The following is an 18,775-nucleotide window of genomic DNA, read 5'->3' as shown; positions in this document are numbered from 1 at the left end:
TCTCTCTTGTTAGAAAGTTGCAAATCTCTGGACCAGCTGAGCCTCACAATCCCTGTGGCAGGGCACCCCGCATCACCTGCCCACCCACTCTCAGGATGCCCTGTGCCCAGTGTGCCACCAGCTGCAGAACCAGTTCCTCACTTGCAGACTCCCAACTCGGAACCCCAGACCATGGCCCGAGAGTGTCCACAGAGCTCCAAGCCCCCCAGTGGCTCCAAATCTGGTCTTCGAAATACTGCGGGCTGTTTACATGCCTGTGATAGCAAAGCAGCAGGAGGTCACTCTCATCCAAAGCAGCAGCGCATCAGCAGGAGGAGAGCAACCAATGGCTGGATACCCGTGGGTGCAGCCTGCGAAAAGGCCGTGTATGTTGTGGTAAGTGCTGGAAAAATTCTGCTTTCCTATGTATGCCTCCAAGCATGCTGCACAGTAAACTGAGATCCAGTAGGGACAAGGAAGGGAGGTTGCAGGATTTCAGGTTAGGTAGACTTGCCTGCAGGTACAGGAGCATTCTCCAGAGACACTCCTGCTATTACCTCTGTAACAGCACGATCTCACTGGATGTCATCCAGCATTTCTTTAACAAGGGAACAATTGGATTGGTGCAAAACATTTTTGCTGGGCTTTGGGGCTGAACCACTTGATCGTGGGCTTCTCTTTCTTTCTCCGTACTGCAGCAGCACATGCCCTGGTCTGCCCTGGCGTCTGGCATGACAGGCAAGCAGAGAAAAAGCCTGAAAGGAAAACCTGCTTCTCCTGCCCCTCTTCCCAGATAATTGATAACGAGCGCTGCTGGGTTTGTATTCAGAGAGGGATGACTGCCTCCCATAAGCCAGGACACAGGCGCTGGATCAGAAAAGCAGTGAACCCCAGCAGGGAAGTGGCAAGTGGTACCTTCTATCCCCACTACAGGGAGTAGAGGAAGCGGCAGTCTAAGGACTATTCTAAGGCAAAAATAGCAACTGCCAAGGTGCTTGAGCTTGTCTTGTCAACCATTGGTGGTGCCTGTAGTTCCAGCAATAATTCCCCTCCGTTGCCCAGTACACGGCCTTGGGAAGGACACAAAGTCAGCCCAATGGGGGCTCCACCAGCCCACATCTTTTATGCCCTATTTATAGGCCCTAGCCAGCTGTTCTTCTCCATGTGGGTTTCCCAACTAGGCTTCCCCTTCAACAGATCTCTGGCATTCTGAGCCTGTAGGAGTAGAGATTTGTCCCTGTGCGACAACTCTGCTGCATCAGGGGGTTACCCTGCTCTGTGGCTTCATTTTATCCATAATATCAAAGTGTACACACAAATTTTGAAAAAAAAAAATCTGGAGGAAACGATCCCATGTCTTGGGGCAGAATAGGTGGCTCTTATCAGGGTATATCTACGTTGCAAAAAAAACCCTGTAGCAGAGAGTCTCAAACCCCAGGTCTACACACTCTGGCATGCAGTGCAAAGCTAAAAATAGCTGTGTAGACATTCCTGCTAGGGCTGGAGCTTGGGCTCTGGGACCAACCCCCTTGCTGAGTTTCAGAGCCCGGGCTCCAGCCTGAGTGGAAATGTCAGCTTTGGGTTTGGTTTGATTTTGTACTGTAGATGTACCAATAGAGACAGAGCCCGTTACTCTTGTTCCTCATGTCCAAGAGGTCAGGTGGGAGCAGAGCAGAAAAGCAACCTTCACCTTTTAGGCTTTTCCTTTGCTCATTTGTCATGCTGGAGACAAGGGGATGTGCTGCTGTGGTGCTGGAGGAAGAATGAGAAGCCAAGAATCAAGTAACTCAGCCCAAATGTTTTTGCACCAGTCCAATTTGTGTTGTCACAACCCCTTCACTTCATTTCGTTGGTAAAGTGAATTTCACTTTGCCTGTATTTTCAAGAGGACAAATTACATGTTGCATTCTTACAAATAGTTTTTAACAGTCTCTTAGGACGCATAACTATTACATTTCAAAACAAACAACAAATTTAGTCTCCAATGGCACCAGTAGCATAAGCAGCTGGAAACCTGCAATATCTAGGTTGATAATATTAAAAAATTGTTGTCACAAGAACACTTACCTGAAAGCAGGTTTGTGTGTGTACAGGTGTAGGAATGCTCTTTTGATCCATTTAAAATACAATGGGTGAGATGGTTTCAAAGTACTATTTTTTCCTTTTAGACTAGGACTGATTCTTAAACTGGCATGGTGAAGATTCTGCAATCTACTGTACAGAAGCAATAGCAGCATGTTTTCTGCATAGCCTTTCTGAACGTCAGACTGGTGGCCATACCTGATCTGAAGACACTTGATTACTGAACCCAGGAGAATGTTCTGTGGGGGTTTTTTCTAGGTTCATTAGCAAATAGTTCACACCCACTTTTCAAATTTACCCTTTGGATGTAGAGATGCTATGAGTGGGTTTGTGCTGTATGACTTCTCTCTGGGATCTCTTGTAGCCAAGGTGCACCACTTCGGACAGGGCTTTTAATGAACTGTTTTAATCAAGACCAGGAAGATTAAAGGCAGCTTATATTAGCTGTTCTGAAGTATTTCCTGGCCTAACTTTTTGTCTCTCTTTCCCCTGCCAATGCTGTAGAATGAGCCAGAGCCAGCTGTTCGTAAGAGCTATCAGGCTGTGGAGAGAGATGGGGAAATTATCCGGGTACGAGATACGGTCCTTTTGAAATCAGGACCACGAAAGAAATCTATGCCTTATGTGGCAAAGATATCGGCGCTGTGGGAAGACCCAAAAACAGGTACTGGGCAGAAAGCCAGAGTACATTATGTTCACCCTCTGTCCATCAAATCCCAAAGAACTGAGTGGAAATGGGTTAATGGCAGAATTGAGTAGCGGATGCTAATTTACCAGAATAACTCACCACTACAGGTTTGGTGATAAAGGGGAGGAGCTAGGTAATCAGAGCCCTATAGCTGTGCATGGTGACCTCTGATACAAGAACTGAAATTTCATCTTTTTAGTCATTAACTCAGAATCAGTAATTCTCCTGAAAGCATTTGCAACAAATCTACCAACTAAAGATCTTTGAACAATTTCTCCCATGTGATTTTGTAGGAGCAGGTATCTCATGAAGCACTAATATTGCAAATGTTCTAGGCAGTTTGTAATCTGGGAGATGAAGCATTTGATTTGTAGCTGCAGAAATTCTTGATATTAGCACTGGAAATCATGTAATAGGGCCAAGCCAAACGGTAACTGGAATAACGTGATTTTTATTGTAAGATCCCATATCTGACAGGTCTTGAGGGCTAGAGCCTAATTCTTTGTGTAAGTTGGAAACTCAGTATGCCAAATCATACAGAGCAAGTCACACCTCTGACAGCTTGTGAAATAGCAAAACTTAAGATGGTAAGGCCACTGCTGCGACCATGCTAGCAGTGCTTTTTTTTTTGTTACATTTGTCCAGTACTAAATATTGCAAGTACCAGACCTTGGACCCATGTACTTGACAAATCCCAGTTCAGCTGCTATTTCACATTTGAACGTTTGGCTTTGTTGACTAGTTATCTCTTCATCTGAGACTGTGAATAGTTATTAGGTGGTGCAGGTACAATGGAATAGTGACGCCACTTGTTTTACTTAGTCAGTTGCTATAACAAAAGGAAACAGCTCAGCATCAAATATTTATCACGGTATAGCTGCAGTTAGGTGAGAGCTATGGAAATAGAAGGGCTGATGGATGAAACAGGAGAACTGAAACTGGATTTTGTGATACTCCTTAATGCATGTTTTCATCACGGACTTTAAAATGTCTCCTGTCTCCTTCCAGGGGAGCTAATGATGAGTCTCCTGTGGTATTACAGACCAGAGCACACTCAGGGAGGTCGCAATCCCAGCATGCATCAGGTGAGCAGTCCCAAATACCTCATTGGGAAAGTTAGGGGATATTTGGCAAGGATCTACTCTATTCCAGGGAGATGGGACTGGAATGAATATCCCTGCTCAGCATTCATGCTTAGCCTTTCATAACACGTGGAGGCAGGATCCTTGTCACACTGATCTCCTGGCTGCTCCACAGATGGTACCATATTTTTGTGTTGAATGAGTAAAACCAGTGTGTTTCGTGTAGGACACAAGCAATCTGATGCTGTAAGTAGCAAGAATGGGTGGTAACAGAAGTATCTGTACCTTTCACAGGATCTTCTTTGCTTTAAAATTTACGATTTCCTGTGGTCTGAAAACAGTGCTATGCCACTTTAGAAAAGAGGTTATTTGACTTGAGCTAGGGGAAGGTGCATTGTTTTGGGAATCAGAAGATGCTGTGTTTTATATTAAATCAAGACTGAATGTCTTTCTAAAAGATAGGCTTTGGTTCAGCCAGAAGTTATGAGCTCTATGCAGGAATTACTGGGTGAGAATCTCTGGCCTGTGTTATGCGGGGCATCCAACTTAGATGATCCGAATGAGTCCCTTGTTTCCTTAAATCTATGCATTGAATTTGTGACTTTCTGTTAAAAACTCCTCTTTTAGGGGATCAGTCCAGTCCCTCTAGCCTGAAATTAGTCATATGGGACCAAAAGCTCCTGTTCCCTTTTTGTATAATGGGCAGAAAAGGGTGGCTTTATTAGGGGAGTTAAAAACAGATTTAAGAAGTATACTGTGCTCCTTCTGCACAATGGGTTCACTTTTAAAAGTAAAACTTGTGACCCAATATGTCTTCAAACCCAGGCCTGTTGCTTTGCTTAGTTTTGTATGGAGGGGAAAAGGTACATATTTAAACCAAAAGAGCAGAGAGATTAGAGAGGAATGAGTTACTGCCATTTTTCCATCCAACAAAAAGTCCACAAAGTGCCGGTTTTAAATTCCATTCAGTAGTTGTACATGCCGCGTGTATGATCCCCAGATTTTCTTTTGGAAACCAGTGTGGTACCTTGTGACATTGTAGTCCACAAACGAAATCTGAGAGTATCTAGCTGCATTTTAGTGCGGAGAGACCAAGAAGTCAGGTTAGGGAGGAACTACCTCACTTTCCTCCTCCCACACCTCTCTTGCTGTACAAAAGCTGCTTTAAAAGGAGAAGCTGCCACTGGGCTGAGTAGGTGGAATAGGCTTGCCAAGGATGACTCAGGTAAACTTGATTTAAGGAGGGAACCAAAACATTCACACACCTCTGCGGGTTGGGGTTTGTTTGTTGGTTAGTTTTTTGTTGCTTTTCTAGTTGTTGATCATGTTCCCAGACTCTGACCCTGCTCCTGAGGCTGTAGTGAAGCCTGTCCTCTGCCAACCCTGCTTCCCTGGGGCTCCAGGTGAAATGAACCCTAAAGCACATTGCTGGCACCTATACAATGGCACCTTTATTACCCCAGATCCTCTTCACTTCCGATTACCACACCTGATACTAAATTAGCTCCAGCTGGGTTGGCCCATGCCCTGTGGCAGCACATGTCAATCTGTCCCTAACTGCTTCAGATGCCCCCTTTCAAGATCCAGACTGGGGAGAAGAGGCTACTGCCATTTTTCATCACTTAGAATAGCTCTTCCAGTTGATGGGAGAGAGTTGGAGAGGAAAAGGGAACAATTTATTTACTCTGAGACTGATCACTACAGTACTTTAGAGGCTAGTGGGAGAGGTTGGCCAAGTACCATTCATATCATTTATTTGTGTAAATGAATCAGAAAAGATTTCCAGTGCAGGAAAGAGAAAACTGAGACGGTCCCCCAGGGTATTGGAAGTGGGGTGGGAAGAGAGCTCCTGCCTTCTGCCTAAGTTGCTAAACAAAGTCGTGGATTGTAAGAAGTTTCATTCTTTGCCATGCAATTTCTCCAGTCTTTCCACATACAGTTCTAGAGGTCTGACGTTGGGACTGGATGGGGTGAAAAATTCTGTCTTTACTTTGGATTTCTTTGCATCTTGGGCCTTTTGTAATATCTCCCCTGACAGACATTACAGGACATTTTACCCTCTAAGCTGTCTTCTTCTTGCTGAGTCTGGTATTGGAAGAGCACTTTTTGAAAAAGCTGCATTCATATTGCTCAATGCAGCGTTCTGAAAGGTCACCTGGTGAGAAGCACTTATCACAATATAAGACACAGATTCTCAATTGCATTTGAAATGAGAGATTTGGAGAAGCAGTATCTCTGAGGCCTGGTCTACACTACGCGTTTAAACCGATTTTAGCAGCGTTAAACCGATTTAACACTGTACCCATCCACACTGCAACGCTCTTTATATCGATATAAAGGGCTCTTTAAATCAGTTTCTGTATACATCCCTCCAACCCTCGGGTGTGATGGGCGTAGCCCCCTGCTTAAAAATCTCAGTGGCTGCCTATTACATATTACTCGACATAGGGTGTTCGATAGATGGCCGGAAGAATCGACGGTATTGTGCCTCCGGGCGGATATCCACGAATGCACCACTGTGAACACGCATCTGTAGCGCTATCTGAACTCGATGCCGTTGGCAGAGTAAACAGGAAAAGCCCGCGAAATTTAGATTTCATTCTCCTGTTTGCCATCAAGGAGCTCTGATCACACACGGTGGCATAGCAGTCCCAAATCCAAAAAGAGCCCAGCATGGACCTGTTACGGAGATACTGATCTGATGCTGTATGGGAAACAACATCTGTCTCATCAGAGCTCCGTTAAGAAACGAAATGCCAAAGCGTTGGAAAAAATCTCACAGGACACAGTGTCTGCGTGACCAAACGTAACGGAAACCAAGACTCAAATACACTTCAGCATGATGGGCTGAGGACTCAGCTATTCCCACATCCACCAGGCACTTTGGCTGAGCTCCAGTTTCGTGGGTCAAAACACATTGTGTCTGGCGTTGTTCAGAGAGAATAGCTGCGTCACTGCACCCCAACCCCCGCCCCACATGCCCCTGCACAAGAAAAGCGAAGAAACAGTTCTTGACTTCTATTCAGTGTCACCCTAGTCTACTTATGCTGCTGTAGACGTGATACTGCAGCAGTGAAGAGCAGGTTATCCCGGCTCTTGTTCTCCTCCCGGACAGACGTGCAATATGACTGATATCCGACGTCTTACCAATCAGACCCGTTGAGTGCTCCGCTGCACTCAAGTGAGGCGGTTCGGGACACTGGCCAGAGACCCTCGTCCCAGAATGGTACAGAAACAGATGAAGTGATCTATCACGGTGCATCGCTCAGTCACCTGCATGTTCATGTGAAGAAAGTCAGGATACTGCCTGTCTATCATGCATAGCACTGGGGCTGATCATCAGGCCTCGCGGCTTTCTGTGTAAAGAAGATTTGTGTACTGCCTGACTTCTATGCGCCAGCATGGGTTTTCCCGCCCGCTTAATGTTCTGCCTGGACTGTCATAGCGCCGGGGCTGCCTCCTGTTTTATCTCATAACAAGTCTCTGTTTCTTTCCTGATTCTTTATAACTTCATGACAACAAAGGGGACACTGCCATGGGTAGCCCAGAAGGTTGGGGAGGAGGAAAGCAATGGGTGAGGTTGTTTCCAGGGCCACCCCCGTGCATGGCATGTAGCCATCTTTCTGCAGATCTGACACAGAGCCCTGTGCTTCTCGATACGCTGGTTCTATAGTGACTTGCCCATGTTCTAGTGGATGACTCTATTTTGGAAATAGAGAGATTGACTCGGGAGGTCATTCCAGTTTTTGCTTTGTAGCCCCCAGGCCGATCTCACACGCAGGGCACCCATCGATAGCAGCCAGAATGCACATAGGAAAGCTACCACCAATCATTTTTCTTCGCATAATTTAGCGCCGTCAGGCAGACCGGTACAGAAGCGAACTGATAACGTCTCTGCATATCATGCAAAGCAATAATGCTGCTTGTAGCGCTGCTGGGTATCGCACGCTCGTCTGTCCGCGGCATCAGGTACACATACTGGTGAGCTGTATCCAAATAGAAAAAAATAAAAAAAAAAAAAAAAAAAAGGGTAAGGCTGAACAGGTCATGGATGCCGTGCGGTATGGCGTCTGCCAGGCAATCCGGGAAAAAAGGCGCGAAATGATTGTTTGCGTGCTTCCCCGGACGGAAGGAATGACTGCGACATTTACCGCAGAACCACCTTCGCGCGCGCATGATTCGCTCACATCCACGTGGCCGACGTAGAGGCTCCTCACCTGTGGCTATAGGGCGTGGGCAGAACGTGCTTAGAGGTGAGACTATGGCACTAGCTATGGATGAGCTGACCCACGATTGCAACGCTACCGGAATCGACTCGCTATCGTCTGCGTCCGGATGCGTGGCATCTCGACCGCGAATTAATGTGCTTTGTGTGGCCGCGTGCACTCGACTTTATACAACCTGTTTTATAAAACCGGTTTATGTAAAATTGGAATAATCCCATAGTGTAGACGTACCCTGAGCTGCCTGCTGGTGGCAGCTGTCTTACTGAACAGTGATATTTGCAATACATGTGGAGATTGATAATATAAAGGAGAATGGCGGTGAGTTTATGTGATGGGAAAGCTGTAACATTTTGGTCAAATGTTAAACAGTGAAGTTCTTTTGGTCACTAGAACAATTAGGCTATAAAATTATAAATGTAAATTGTTTGGGTTGATTGCAACATCTAACTTGTAGGGGGTTGTGGCTTTCTCTTTAAGAAGTATGGTGTTGCATGTGTGCATAGTCTTTCTCTCCTTTAAGGAGAGAGTACCTAGGACTGCCTTGCCTCTCTAAGTGCTCCCATCCATTGAGTGACTGTCCCCTTTGTATATCCGTTTGCAGAATGAGATCTTTGCATCCCGACATCAGGATGAAAACAGTATTGCCTGCATTGAGGAAAAGTGCTATGTTCTGACCTTTGCAGAGTACTGCAGGTAGGTGGTGCTCTTAACTTGCTGTTGCTTTTGCAGCTTATCTCTGTATCACCAGTTCTTTTCAACATTTCTGTTACCTGATCTCATTCAGCAGAACTGTGTGTGCTTTGCAGCCTACCTCTTCTAGTTAAACTGTACTGCGGTACATTTAGTGAGTGAGAGTGCTGTGCTAATCTAAGAGTGTTTGTCGTGCTCTAGCTCTAGGGTGACCAAATGTCCCGATTTTATAGAGACAGTCCCGATTTTTGGGTCTTTTTCTTATATAGGCTCCCATTACCCCACCCCACCCCCCACCCTCATCCTGATTTTTCACATTTGCTGTCTGGTCACCCTATCTAGCTCCTTTGGGTATCTCTTTGCTTTGTTTCAGAGTAGCAGCCGTGTTAGTCTGTAGCCGCAAAAAGAACAGGAGTACTTGTGGCACCTTAAAGACTAACAAATTTAATTGAGCATAAGCTTTTGTGGGCTACAGCCCACTTCATCAGATGCATGCAGTGGAAAATACAGTAGGAAGATATATTAACACCCATTGTTTCATGTTCTCTGTGTGTATATATATATCTTCCTACTGTATTTTCCACTACATGCATCTGATGAAGTGGGCTGTAGCCCACAAAAGCTTATGCTCAAATAAATTTGTTAGTCTCTAAGGTGCCACAAGTACTCCTGTTTTCTTTGCTTTGTGTTTTATAAACACTTTAAGCAGTTTATAAGTGTTTACATGTGCATGACCTTTTTGCTACAGAACATGCTTATCAGTAGACACAGTAAAACACAGTAACATTTCAGTTACAAAACTGGAGTGTACATACATTTCCTTCATATGTACATGTATGCTCCAAGTTCAACTAAAATGCATATGCCTAATGTGTTTGCTGTCCTTATCATTCTTTGCAGGCATGCCAATAGTATCAGGTGTTTTGGTAATTGAGTCACCCAATATAGTGACTAGAGAAATATTTAACGACTTTACAGTTTAATTTTTGCTATTTTTAATCAGTCTTAGTGACCAAGGACTTCAGAGTATCTGTATTTTCTAACAGTAACAGTATTTTCTAACAGTACCAAATTTAAAGTAACAATTGCAAAATAGAAATTAGATTTAAAGTCCAAACTGTAGGTTATTAAAATGGAAAATAACCCTTTAAAAATCTGTCCTATTTTACGTGCTTTTACTGTGTGCTATTGGTTGCATTGTATGCTTTGCTCATCTTGGGCAGTAGCTTAGCCAGTTTCACACTGGTCCTTATGCCACGTACCAAAGCTTCACTGGGTTTCTAAAAATGAAGGTCATTTCCTAAAATAGTTATTTTTAGTTCAACGAACATATACTGATTTTTACAAAAGTTCTTTTGAGCACCATGTACATCCTGGTTCTGAACTACCTGCTGCTTTTTTAATAACTCACTTCCCAAAAAAGCAGACATGAGTGACTGGGAATGATATACCATTGGGCTTCTGCACTGGTTTGAAACTTTTGGACAGGAGTCCCATTTCCCTGTGGCATGGCTTGACAGAAGCAGGTGGATGTTACATTAAAGCAACTAGAGCAGCTCTGCACTATTCAGAATTTGCCTTTATGGAACTTCAATAAAAGTGGAATAAATCCACTCTGAGTAATTGGAGAATTAAAATAATTTGGAAAGATCACTTTGTCATTTTCCTTTTGGCATAACTGCGCTTTCAGAAGCACTTAATAAAGTGAGCAATAGAATGAAAATGTAGTAAAGAAAAGCTTGTTGATACAGTGAATCCCTGCAAAAAAGAAACCAGGATGTTCTTACAAATGTGCTTGGTATGTCCAGAAAAAAAACACCAGCAAAATAGGATAGGTTTGTTCCTACTCTAATTACTTTGAACCTATGAAGCTGAATCAGCTCTGGCGTGAAGCTGCTGTGATTAGAATATAGCCTTTCCTCATAAATTATTGTATGCTGAAGTGTTACCCATCTCAGAACCCACAGGGGCTATTCCTGACTCACTGGCCAAATGTTGATATATTTTTATTGCACTGTGTGGAGCCTTTACAAATTTTGTACTAATTGGACCTGTTGGCTGTGTTCCTTAGAAATATGCCTCTCTGCGCACTATACAAGTAATCCATTGCTGACCTGTGCTAAACTGGTTCGAATGCTCAGGGAGTCTAAAGACATCAGCACAGGCAGTGGGAAGGTGTTTTCACAAACTGGTCAACAAAGCTGAATTCACTGGCTCAGAATAACCTCCTATACAGATACTTGTTCACATAACCACTGTTGCACAATGTGTGTTTGAAACCACTTCAAGAACTGATAAGGTAGCATGATATGTGGTATCCATTTCATTAAGATCTTGCAGACATCCTCGCCCATTCTTAAGTGCCTCTATTCAGGTGAGAGTTCAACCAGCTGGGTTAGTAAGCAGATGGCCAAAATTATGTAAGCCTTGTTCATGGTGGTTCCATCCCAGTGCTACCACAGTCGTTGCAAAGTACATGTTTGAACTCAAGCTAAATAGGAAGGAGATCTTACTAGTGGGTGAAGGATTTTGCTGTTTCATTGGCAGCTCTGTGTCTCAGGTATGTACCAAGCACAATGATAAGAGTTCTCACCATGAGCATCGTGTTCAATTGCAATCTGATCACCAAAGCCCATGTTTTTTCAGTGGTCAACAGTTGTTCGTATGCTTTTAATCTTCAAAGTATTTCAAATGTAGGCTCTTTCTTCCTGATGCCGACCTTAGCATGGAGAGTCCAGCCTTTGATCTTTAGGCTGGATTACTGTTATGTGCACACTCGTGCCCTTAAACCACTCCAGCTCTGCAGCTATTGCAGAACAAACTTGGCTACTATGCAGGAGCCTTCGCCCACAAGTTTTACACCCACATTCCATAGGTTGCTGACTTGCTGAACAGGCAGCTAATTGATCACTATGGCTATAATCATATAGCCTTATGTTAGAGGGCCCTTCAGGTATTTTCTGCTTATGTCATGCTGCTACAGCTGAGCTCACTGAGGTTCTTACAGCTGCTTTGCTATAAATAAACTCTAGAAAGGACAGAAGGCAGAACCTTCTCTGCAGGGCCAGGAATGCTGTCCCTCCCAACACTTCCCACTGCATGTCTGTGTCATCCCACTGGGAAAGGCTCAAGGTTTTTTATTTTACTTGGTGTTTGGGTGTCATGCTTTGTTCTGCTCCTGATCTCAGTTCTGTTTGTGCAAGTTCTTTCCATTCATACGCAAATGTTTATATTTTAAGGTGCCCTGTAGCCTTCTGCTATGAGTGCTTATAAATTAAAACTCTGTGGTATAATTATCAAGTTGACTGGCTGGCGAATCGTTTTATACGCACGCATTATTTCTGCAAATGTCCAGTCATTGTTTTAAAGTACCATAATCCACTAGGGCATATTCCTCCTCCTGGACCAGGCTCACAAATGGCAGGTATTGTTGCAGAATATCCAACTCCAGCGTGCATTAATTTAAGTCTTTTTGTCATCCTGTAGCACCAGTAAAAGACCTTGTTGACTCAGAGAATGGAGTGTTCTGTGACCTGGCTTATGTTCTTGCTTAATCACCTTTATTTGAGCAATAATCTTTTTCCAGTGCTAATCAACAGAAATAAGGCAAAGGTGGTTAAACAATGCAGATTAACTGTTGTAATCCTCCATACTGTAAAACTGTAGAGAATCTACCAGCCAGGAAATCTAAACTAGTGTGCTATTTGGTAAAGCTCAGAGTAGTTATAACTTGTAAACCAACCTCTAAATCTCTTTTTGGTGAAAGGATAGTTCTATTCCAGAATCCATAACTTTATCCTTCCCACTCCTGCAGTAGCCTGGCAGGAATATACTGTAATGAGTGTAACCCTAAGGAGCAGAAGGAGATTATAGTCTCTTCCAGCAGGAGGCCTTAGCAGGAATAGTGAAAGCTTGAGCAGTGAAGGCACTAAATGAAGATTCCCTGTGACTTTTTGTATTTAATTACATTGCAGATTCTGTGCCTTGGCAAAGCGTCGTGTCGAGGGGATCCCAGGCAGGAAAACAATGATGGTTCCTCCGTCAGAAGAGTATTCCACACCTCCACATCGCAAGGTCCCAGAGGACACTGATCCTGATCTGGTTTTTCTCTGCCGCCATGTCTATGATTTTCGACATGGGCGCATCTTGAAGAATCCGCAGTAGCAAAACTCTTCAGTCCAGCTATGGTGATGACAAGTGGCACCAGAGAGCCAGTGGCAGGTTGACCGTCTGGGACATCCATGCATGCTCAGCAACCTTTTTAGTACTGCTTGCAGGCCAGAAGGAACGTCCAAGCACTCTGTCCTCAAAGACTGAAAAGATTTCCGCATTCAGGAACAGATCCATGTCAAGGAAGGCCAGCAGTTCAAAGCACAGCACTTCATTAAAGAGCATAAATTAAAATTAAAATATATACCTATAAATAAATATATGTATATAGATATAGGTACTTGCATATGTAAATCTATATCTATATATGTATATAGAGATGCATATATTGAGAGGGATTTTGCAGGGGAGAAAAGTCAGTATACTAAATCCAAAGCCATCATTGATGGGGGTGGTTGGAATATGCAGGAGGGATTCTGTGATGCAGATATGAGTCAAGCTGTGATAGGTCCATGGTTTTCATGTCCTGATGTGAAGAGAGAGGGTAAAGCCCAGTTCATTTGCATGGTGCAGGATAGTCATGCTTGCCCAGCAGAAAAGGCAGGGTGTGGGGATTCTTGATGTCACTGCTACTTCAAAATCCAATAATTCCTCTTGAAGTTGTGCCAAGTGCAGAGTGGCCATCTGCTGTACTGAATAGTTTTTGCTTTGAAAACGGAGAGGGACTCCTTTTTCCTCTACAATTTTTCTGCAGTCTATGATTTACCACCCAGATCGGGGCCTTTAGGCAGGCCTTGAACTCTGTTTCAGCTCCAAGGTAAAAAACGGGGCAAGGGATAGTAGGCGTTACCTCATGCCTTTATGGAAAGCTGCATGTCTGTCAGAGGTCTTTGACCAACAAGGCATACCTCCAGCAGACACGTACTGTTGTAAGATATGGAACACATGAGCTTTGCTCTGTAGGTGAAAGCCATGCTTTTCTTATCTTCAGGATACTCATCTCCTTGCCCTCCTTGACATCAGAGGCCTTCCCTAACAGTGTAAATGGTTTATTCTCTCCCTTCCAAGTTCAGTTTTCTTTGCTGTAGTTTAGTCCCTGTAGAATCTAGATGTGCACATTCCACCATAGGTGGGTAAGCTAGAGGCAGGGGAAGAAGTGAAAAATATTTCCTTTGGCTATTTCATCCTAAAAATGACACCTGACAATTGTTTTGGTCTTGGGCATGGTCATACTGCTGATAAAATTAGCAGTGCTCTCTCTTGGCACTGCCTTCCATCCTCCTCCCCTACTATTTATACTGACATCTGAACATGCTCACCAGGGTGGCTTTGTGGCTTCTGAAAGGAACTGACCAATGAGAGGTGTGCGTTGTTGAAAAATGCTGCCTGATTCCTACAGATACTTTTGCCTCTTGCCTTATGTGTATAGATCCTAGAGATACTTTAGTATATCTTAACACAAACTATTGAAGTTAATTCTAAAGAAAACCAAAGGACAGCATAACAGAGTCCATTGAATCAGTCACACACAGCTGGGAATCCATTTGTAGATTGCACTAATTTAAAGAATGAGAATCAACACTGTATCAGTCCATGTACCTGCTGACTGCTGGAGTCACTCATTTAAAGTAGAGACCTGCATTTTCAGTTTTTGGGGTGCCTGAACTAGTGTTAAACAATAGAAATGTTCATACTGCTTTAATGTTGTTGTCCTTTAAGTGGAAGTAGCACTACCTTTACTCACCACAGACACTGATGGAGCTGCGATCAAGGAGATTTTCCTCTTGCTTTGATCACTGAGGCTATGCCTACCTGGCCTGGAGAAAATATCCCTACCACGTTAAATTCCGTTAAGTGAAAATTGTGCAGTCTGTGTTTCTGTTAACACAGGCGCTATCCAGAGATTTGTTCTACATACCAAAGAGGGAAATGTTTATGGAAGGACAAGAGAACCTTGAAGGAAGATGGGAAGGTCCGAGGCCCATGAGGGCCAACCCTGGAAGTGTGGCACATGTTCACTTGATCTCAATGGACAATTCTTGCTCAGTATTCCAGAGAACAATGAAAAATTCCAAAGTCCCTGCCAGTGCGCCCCAGGGGAAAACTCCCAAGCTTTCATTTTCAAGAGGTTTAACCCTAGGAACCTGAGCACAAATCCATAATTTAAGCATTTAATCCCACTTATACCTCAAGGTACTGTTGGTGTCAAGTAATTGTCTGTTTTCTCCTTAATAATTACTTGGAATAAGGAGGTTAGGCCATTGGCACTACAGAGCGCATTTCACTACAGTGTCAGAGCAGGGTTGGGGTAACCTCAGGGCTCTCAATTGGCCAAGTGAGAGCGTCATGGAGGGGATGGATGCTCACTAGATGGGAGGATGGTGTAGTTCCTGCTCCCTCATAGTAAACAGTGGTGTGGTTGTGGAGCAATATTGTAGTTTCTGTAGCTGCTGCCTGCCCTTCTGGTCCCATGGTGAGAGGTAGTTAGTTGTGGCTACAGGGTGGAGAGGGGCGCACAAGGAAAATGGAGCAGTGGGACTAATACAGGGGAAACAGCGCAGATCAATGATATGGGAAAGTATTAGGAACCCTTATGGACAAGCTGATGTGTTCTGAGTCAGATTTGGGACTCCTTCAACAGCCATCCTGAGTAGGATCAGTGGGGTCAGAGACAGTCCATGCTAAGTTGCCTGAGGATCCTCTTCTACAAAAGGAGTAGCTTTATTTACTGGTGTCATGACAGGGTTTCTCAAGCTTTCCTGCTAATTCAAATCTGCACACTACTGCAAAGTCAGTAAAGCGTTTACTATCCAGCCTCAGAAACCACAGTCACTTGCTGAAAATTTTATTTCTCCTGGTTCCCCCTCCACCTGTCCTATCTCCTTTCCAGGTGCGGGGAAAGAAATCCAGCTTGCCCAAAGGGAAGAGGAAAAATTGTATTTACCCATGTTCTGGGATGTGCTGTCACCCCTGTCCAGAGAGGAGAAATCCTCTCTCTTCTGATATGTCAGAATCTGCTTCAGGCCAAGAACATTGTTCAAGACTCACATGGTTGCTTATGCTGTTGTGCAAACAGCATGTAAATGAATCAAAATATCTTATCCATAATGAGACTATTTCATGCTTTTTTAATCTATTAGATATGGAAATATTTTTTGAAACTGAAAATGCAGTCAGTAGAATTTAAATTGAAATGTAATACATGTAAAATATATTTTAGTTGAGAATTTTGTAAAATGCACTTTTTTGTGTCTCTTCCCTGGTTTCCCAGATCTGTATTTCAGTGTTTACAGATGGAATGAGAACATTCCCTATACCCTCCTTCTGTGAGAAAGATATATTAGAAGTAATTCTTAAAAAATAAATTTGAAAAATTGTATTGATTTAGAAAACAAATGTCAAGTCTTGTGCAGTTTTTATTTTTCGCTGTCACTCAGAATTTCATTTGGCTTAGAGCTCTGGCCAGTTTTCAGGCAGGGGGGCTCTTTGAACAATTTAAGAGGAGAATTGAGTAGAGGCCAGGAATCCAGGAACCGGAAGCGAGCAAGATTGAGGGTATGGCTACACTTGAAACTTCATGCTTTGAAGTGCGAGTGTGGTCGCAGCGCCAGCGCTGGGAGAGAGCTCTCCCAGCACTGCACATACTCCACATCCTGATGGGGTTTAGCTTGCAGCACTGGGAGCTGTGCTCCCAGCGCTGCGGCACTGTTTACATTGGTGCTTTACAGCGCTATATCTTGCAGCGCTCAGGGGGGTGTTTTTTTCACACCCCTGAGCGAGAAAGTTGCAGCGCTGTAAAGCGCCAGTGTAGCCAAGGCCTGAGTCTGTTAGGAGCAGATGTTAATGTGTGACCTTGGTATGTGTGATTGATGGGAAACTTGCAGTTGGGAGATGGGGGGAAGTACTTATGGAGGTGTGGCTATCTGTAGGGTTATAGAATGAGCCGACAAAGGGATAGGGAAAGTAATTAGGTATCTTTGTGTGTGTCAAGAGAGCCACCCAAGGAGGAAGATGCTGAGTGAGCACCAGATGGGGGCATTGTTTTTTTTAATCTGGTTTTCTGTGGCTTCCATCCCAGGAGAATCTGAGAGAGGAATCAAATGAATTAAAAATAAAAAAGAAGTTGACTTCTTAGTGGTAAAAGCAAAAAACCCCTCAGCCTCCAAGGTCTATGCCTTCAGAACACCAGACGGAAACGCCCACTGGAACAGACCCATTCAGCAAAGCATTCTGAGGGATGAAGGATTATCACCTTGGGGGGTGAGGGAGCGAGTGGGGAGTCCCTTCAACATCACCAGGAGATCAGTAGGTGTCTGTAATTTGTATTACAGTGGCGCGTAGAGACTCCAACTGTGACAGAGAGACCCTGTTGTGCTGGGTTCTGTACATACACATAGTGAAAGTCTGTCTCTGTCCCAAAGAGTTTACAGTTGAAATAGGACAAAGAAAGGGTGCAGAGGAAACAGAGGCAGAGAGAGGTGAAGTGACTTGCCTATGCTCACCCCGCAGGTCAGTGGCAGGGCTGGGAATAGAAGCCAGGTCCTCCGACTCCTAGGCTGGTGCGCCATCCACTGGACTCGCTTTCTTTGTCTACTGCTTTGTGTGCAAATCTAAATGTACCTAAATTGGGCTGGTTTATTTTATGCAAATTAAATATTGTGTTTTCTTTGAGGCTGTTGGCAGGTTCACTGTGGGATTTGGATCCACTGGAGAAGAGCTTCATCCACTGCAGCAGGTTGAAGAAAGCTTGGAGGTTGAGGTGGCTGCAGAAATGGGTCTGTAAGGCCACTAGCCAGGTGGGAAAAATTGGCATTGCAGGTTATGTGGGTGTGCACCATCCGGTTATGTGGGATAGACCATCACTATCTATTGGCAAAGCCACTAGCAATGGGTGAAGGCACAAGGAGGGGGAGGTGCATGCAAGGAGTTAGCTAGTGAACATCCTGAGCCACAAAGCTCTATACTTATTTTGATTTCTGTATTTAGAAAATACTACAGTGTTGGACATCTCCGGACTTGCCAGTTTGTGCATGGTCCATTTCCCAGGTGTGTCATACTAACTATTTATCAAGAGCCGCGTTCACAAGCTCTTCACTACTTCTGAATTGTTCAAATGTCTCTCTCTTTATTTTCCTTCTCACGCTACTGTGACCAGAAGCAAATGTGAAAAATCAGGACCGGGGTGGACGAGGCTGAAAGGCCTATATAAGAAAAAGACCCAAAAACTGGGACTGTCCCTATAAAATCGGGGTATCTGGTCACCCCATCTCATGCACAGATTTGGGGAAGCTGCTCTAATCCTGCATTTTCACTGCCTTTATCTTTTCTCTGTGTCCCTTTCAGCAGGTATATGGGATCTTGGGGAGCAATTACCACACAGGTGGGCTGCCAATTAATTTCTTTATTAAAAGAAAAAGGAAGTGGTGGGAATTTCACAATAAAATACGAAGGGATGGGGTGTATAGGGTGTTTACAATAGACAATGATGGGGGGGGTTCTTATTGAACAGTGTAGGGAGTTCTAACAGTGGGGTACAGTAAGTGGGGTTCAGCACAAGGTTACAGAGGGCAGAGTGATGATGTGCCAGGAATCCAGCTTCAAGGAAGCAAGGGATGGTGCTAGCAGTGAATACAACTGCAAGCAGAGAGCCCGAGGCAAAGCCCACCAGGAGAGAGCTTAGCAGGCACAAAACTTATTTTTAGCAGCAAATGCCGCGGAGTTTAGGAGAGGTTTTAAGACACAGACCACAGTTAGCTTGGTCTGTTGTGCTGGGAAGACAGAGCCACAGCTAAACAAATAAATAATACAGAGAGTTTCCACAGAGGGATTCTTACCAGCCCCAAAGGAAAGCAGCAGAGGCAAAGCAGCAAGAACGTTGGAAGGCTAGATACGTCTTCAATAATCAGGAGACTCTCAGG

The 18,775-nt window shown here is 44.2% G+C and overlaps 1 protein-coding gene across 1 annotated transcript in view; it reads left to right on the top strand.

Annotated features, from left to right (window-relative positions):
- BAHD1 (bromo adjacent homology domain containing 1) overlaps positions 1 to 16,253 on the top strand; it is an 81,928-nt gene extending 65,675 nt beyond the window's left edge. Inside the window, exons 3-7 of the mRNA XM_032802527.2 lie at positions 14 to 375; positions 2,566 to 2,725; positions 3,758 to 3,834; positions 8,659 to 8,750; positions 12,722 to 16,253. Coding sequence (XP_032658418.1) covers positions 14 to 375; positions 2,566 to 2,725; positions 3,758 to 3,834; positions 8,659 to 8,750; positions 12,722 to 12,911 — 881 coding nt within the window. The 3' untranslated portion in view covers positions 12,912 to 16,253. The remainder of the gene's footprint in view (positions 1 to 13; positions 376 to 2,565; positions 2,726 to 3,757; positions 3,835 to 8,658; positions 8,751 to 12,721) is intronic.
- The last annotated feature ends 2,522 nt before the right edge of the window (positions 16,254 to 18,775 follow it).

This window comes from Chelonoidis abingdonii, chromosome 4 (genome assembly GCF_003597395.2).
Source record: "Chelonoidis abingdonii isolate Lonesome George chromosome 4, CheloAbing_2.0, whole genome shotgun sequence".
Taxonomy (NCBI): domain Eukaryota; kingdom Metazoa; phylum Chordata; order Testudines; family Testudinidae; genus Chelonoidis; species Chelonoidis abingdonii.
Note: the sequence above shows the minus strand (reverse complement) of the source record. Positions and strands in the feature narration are given on the sequence as shown.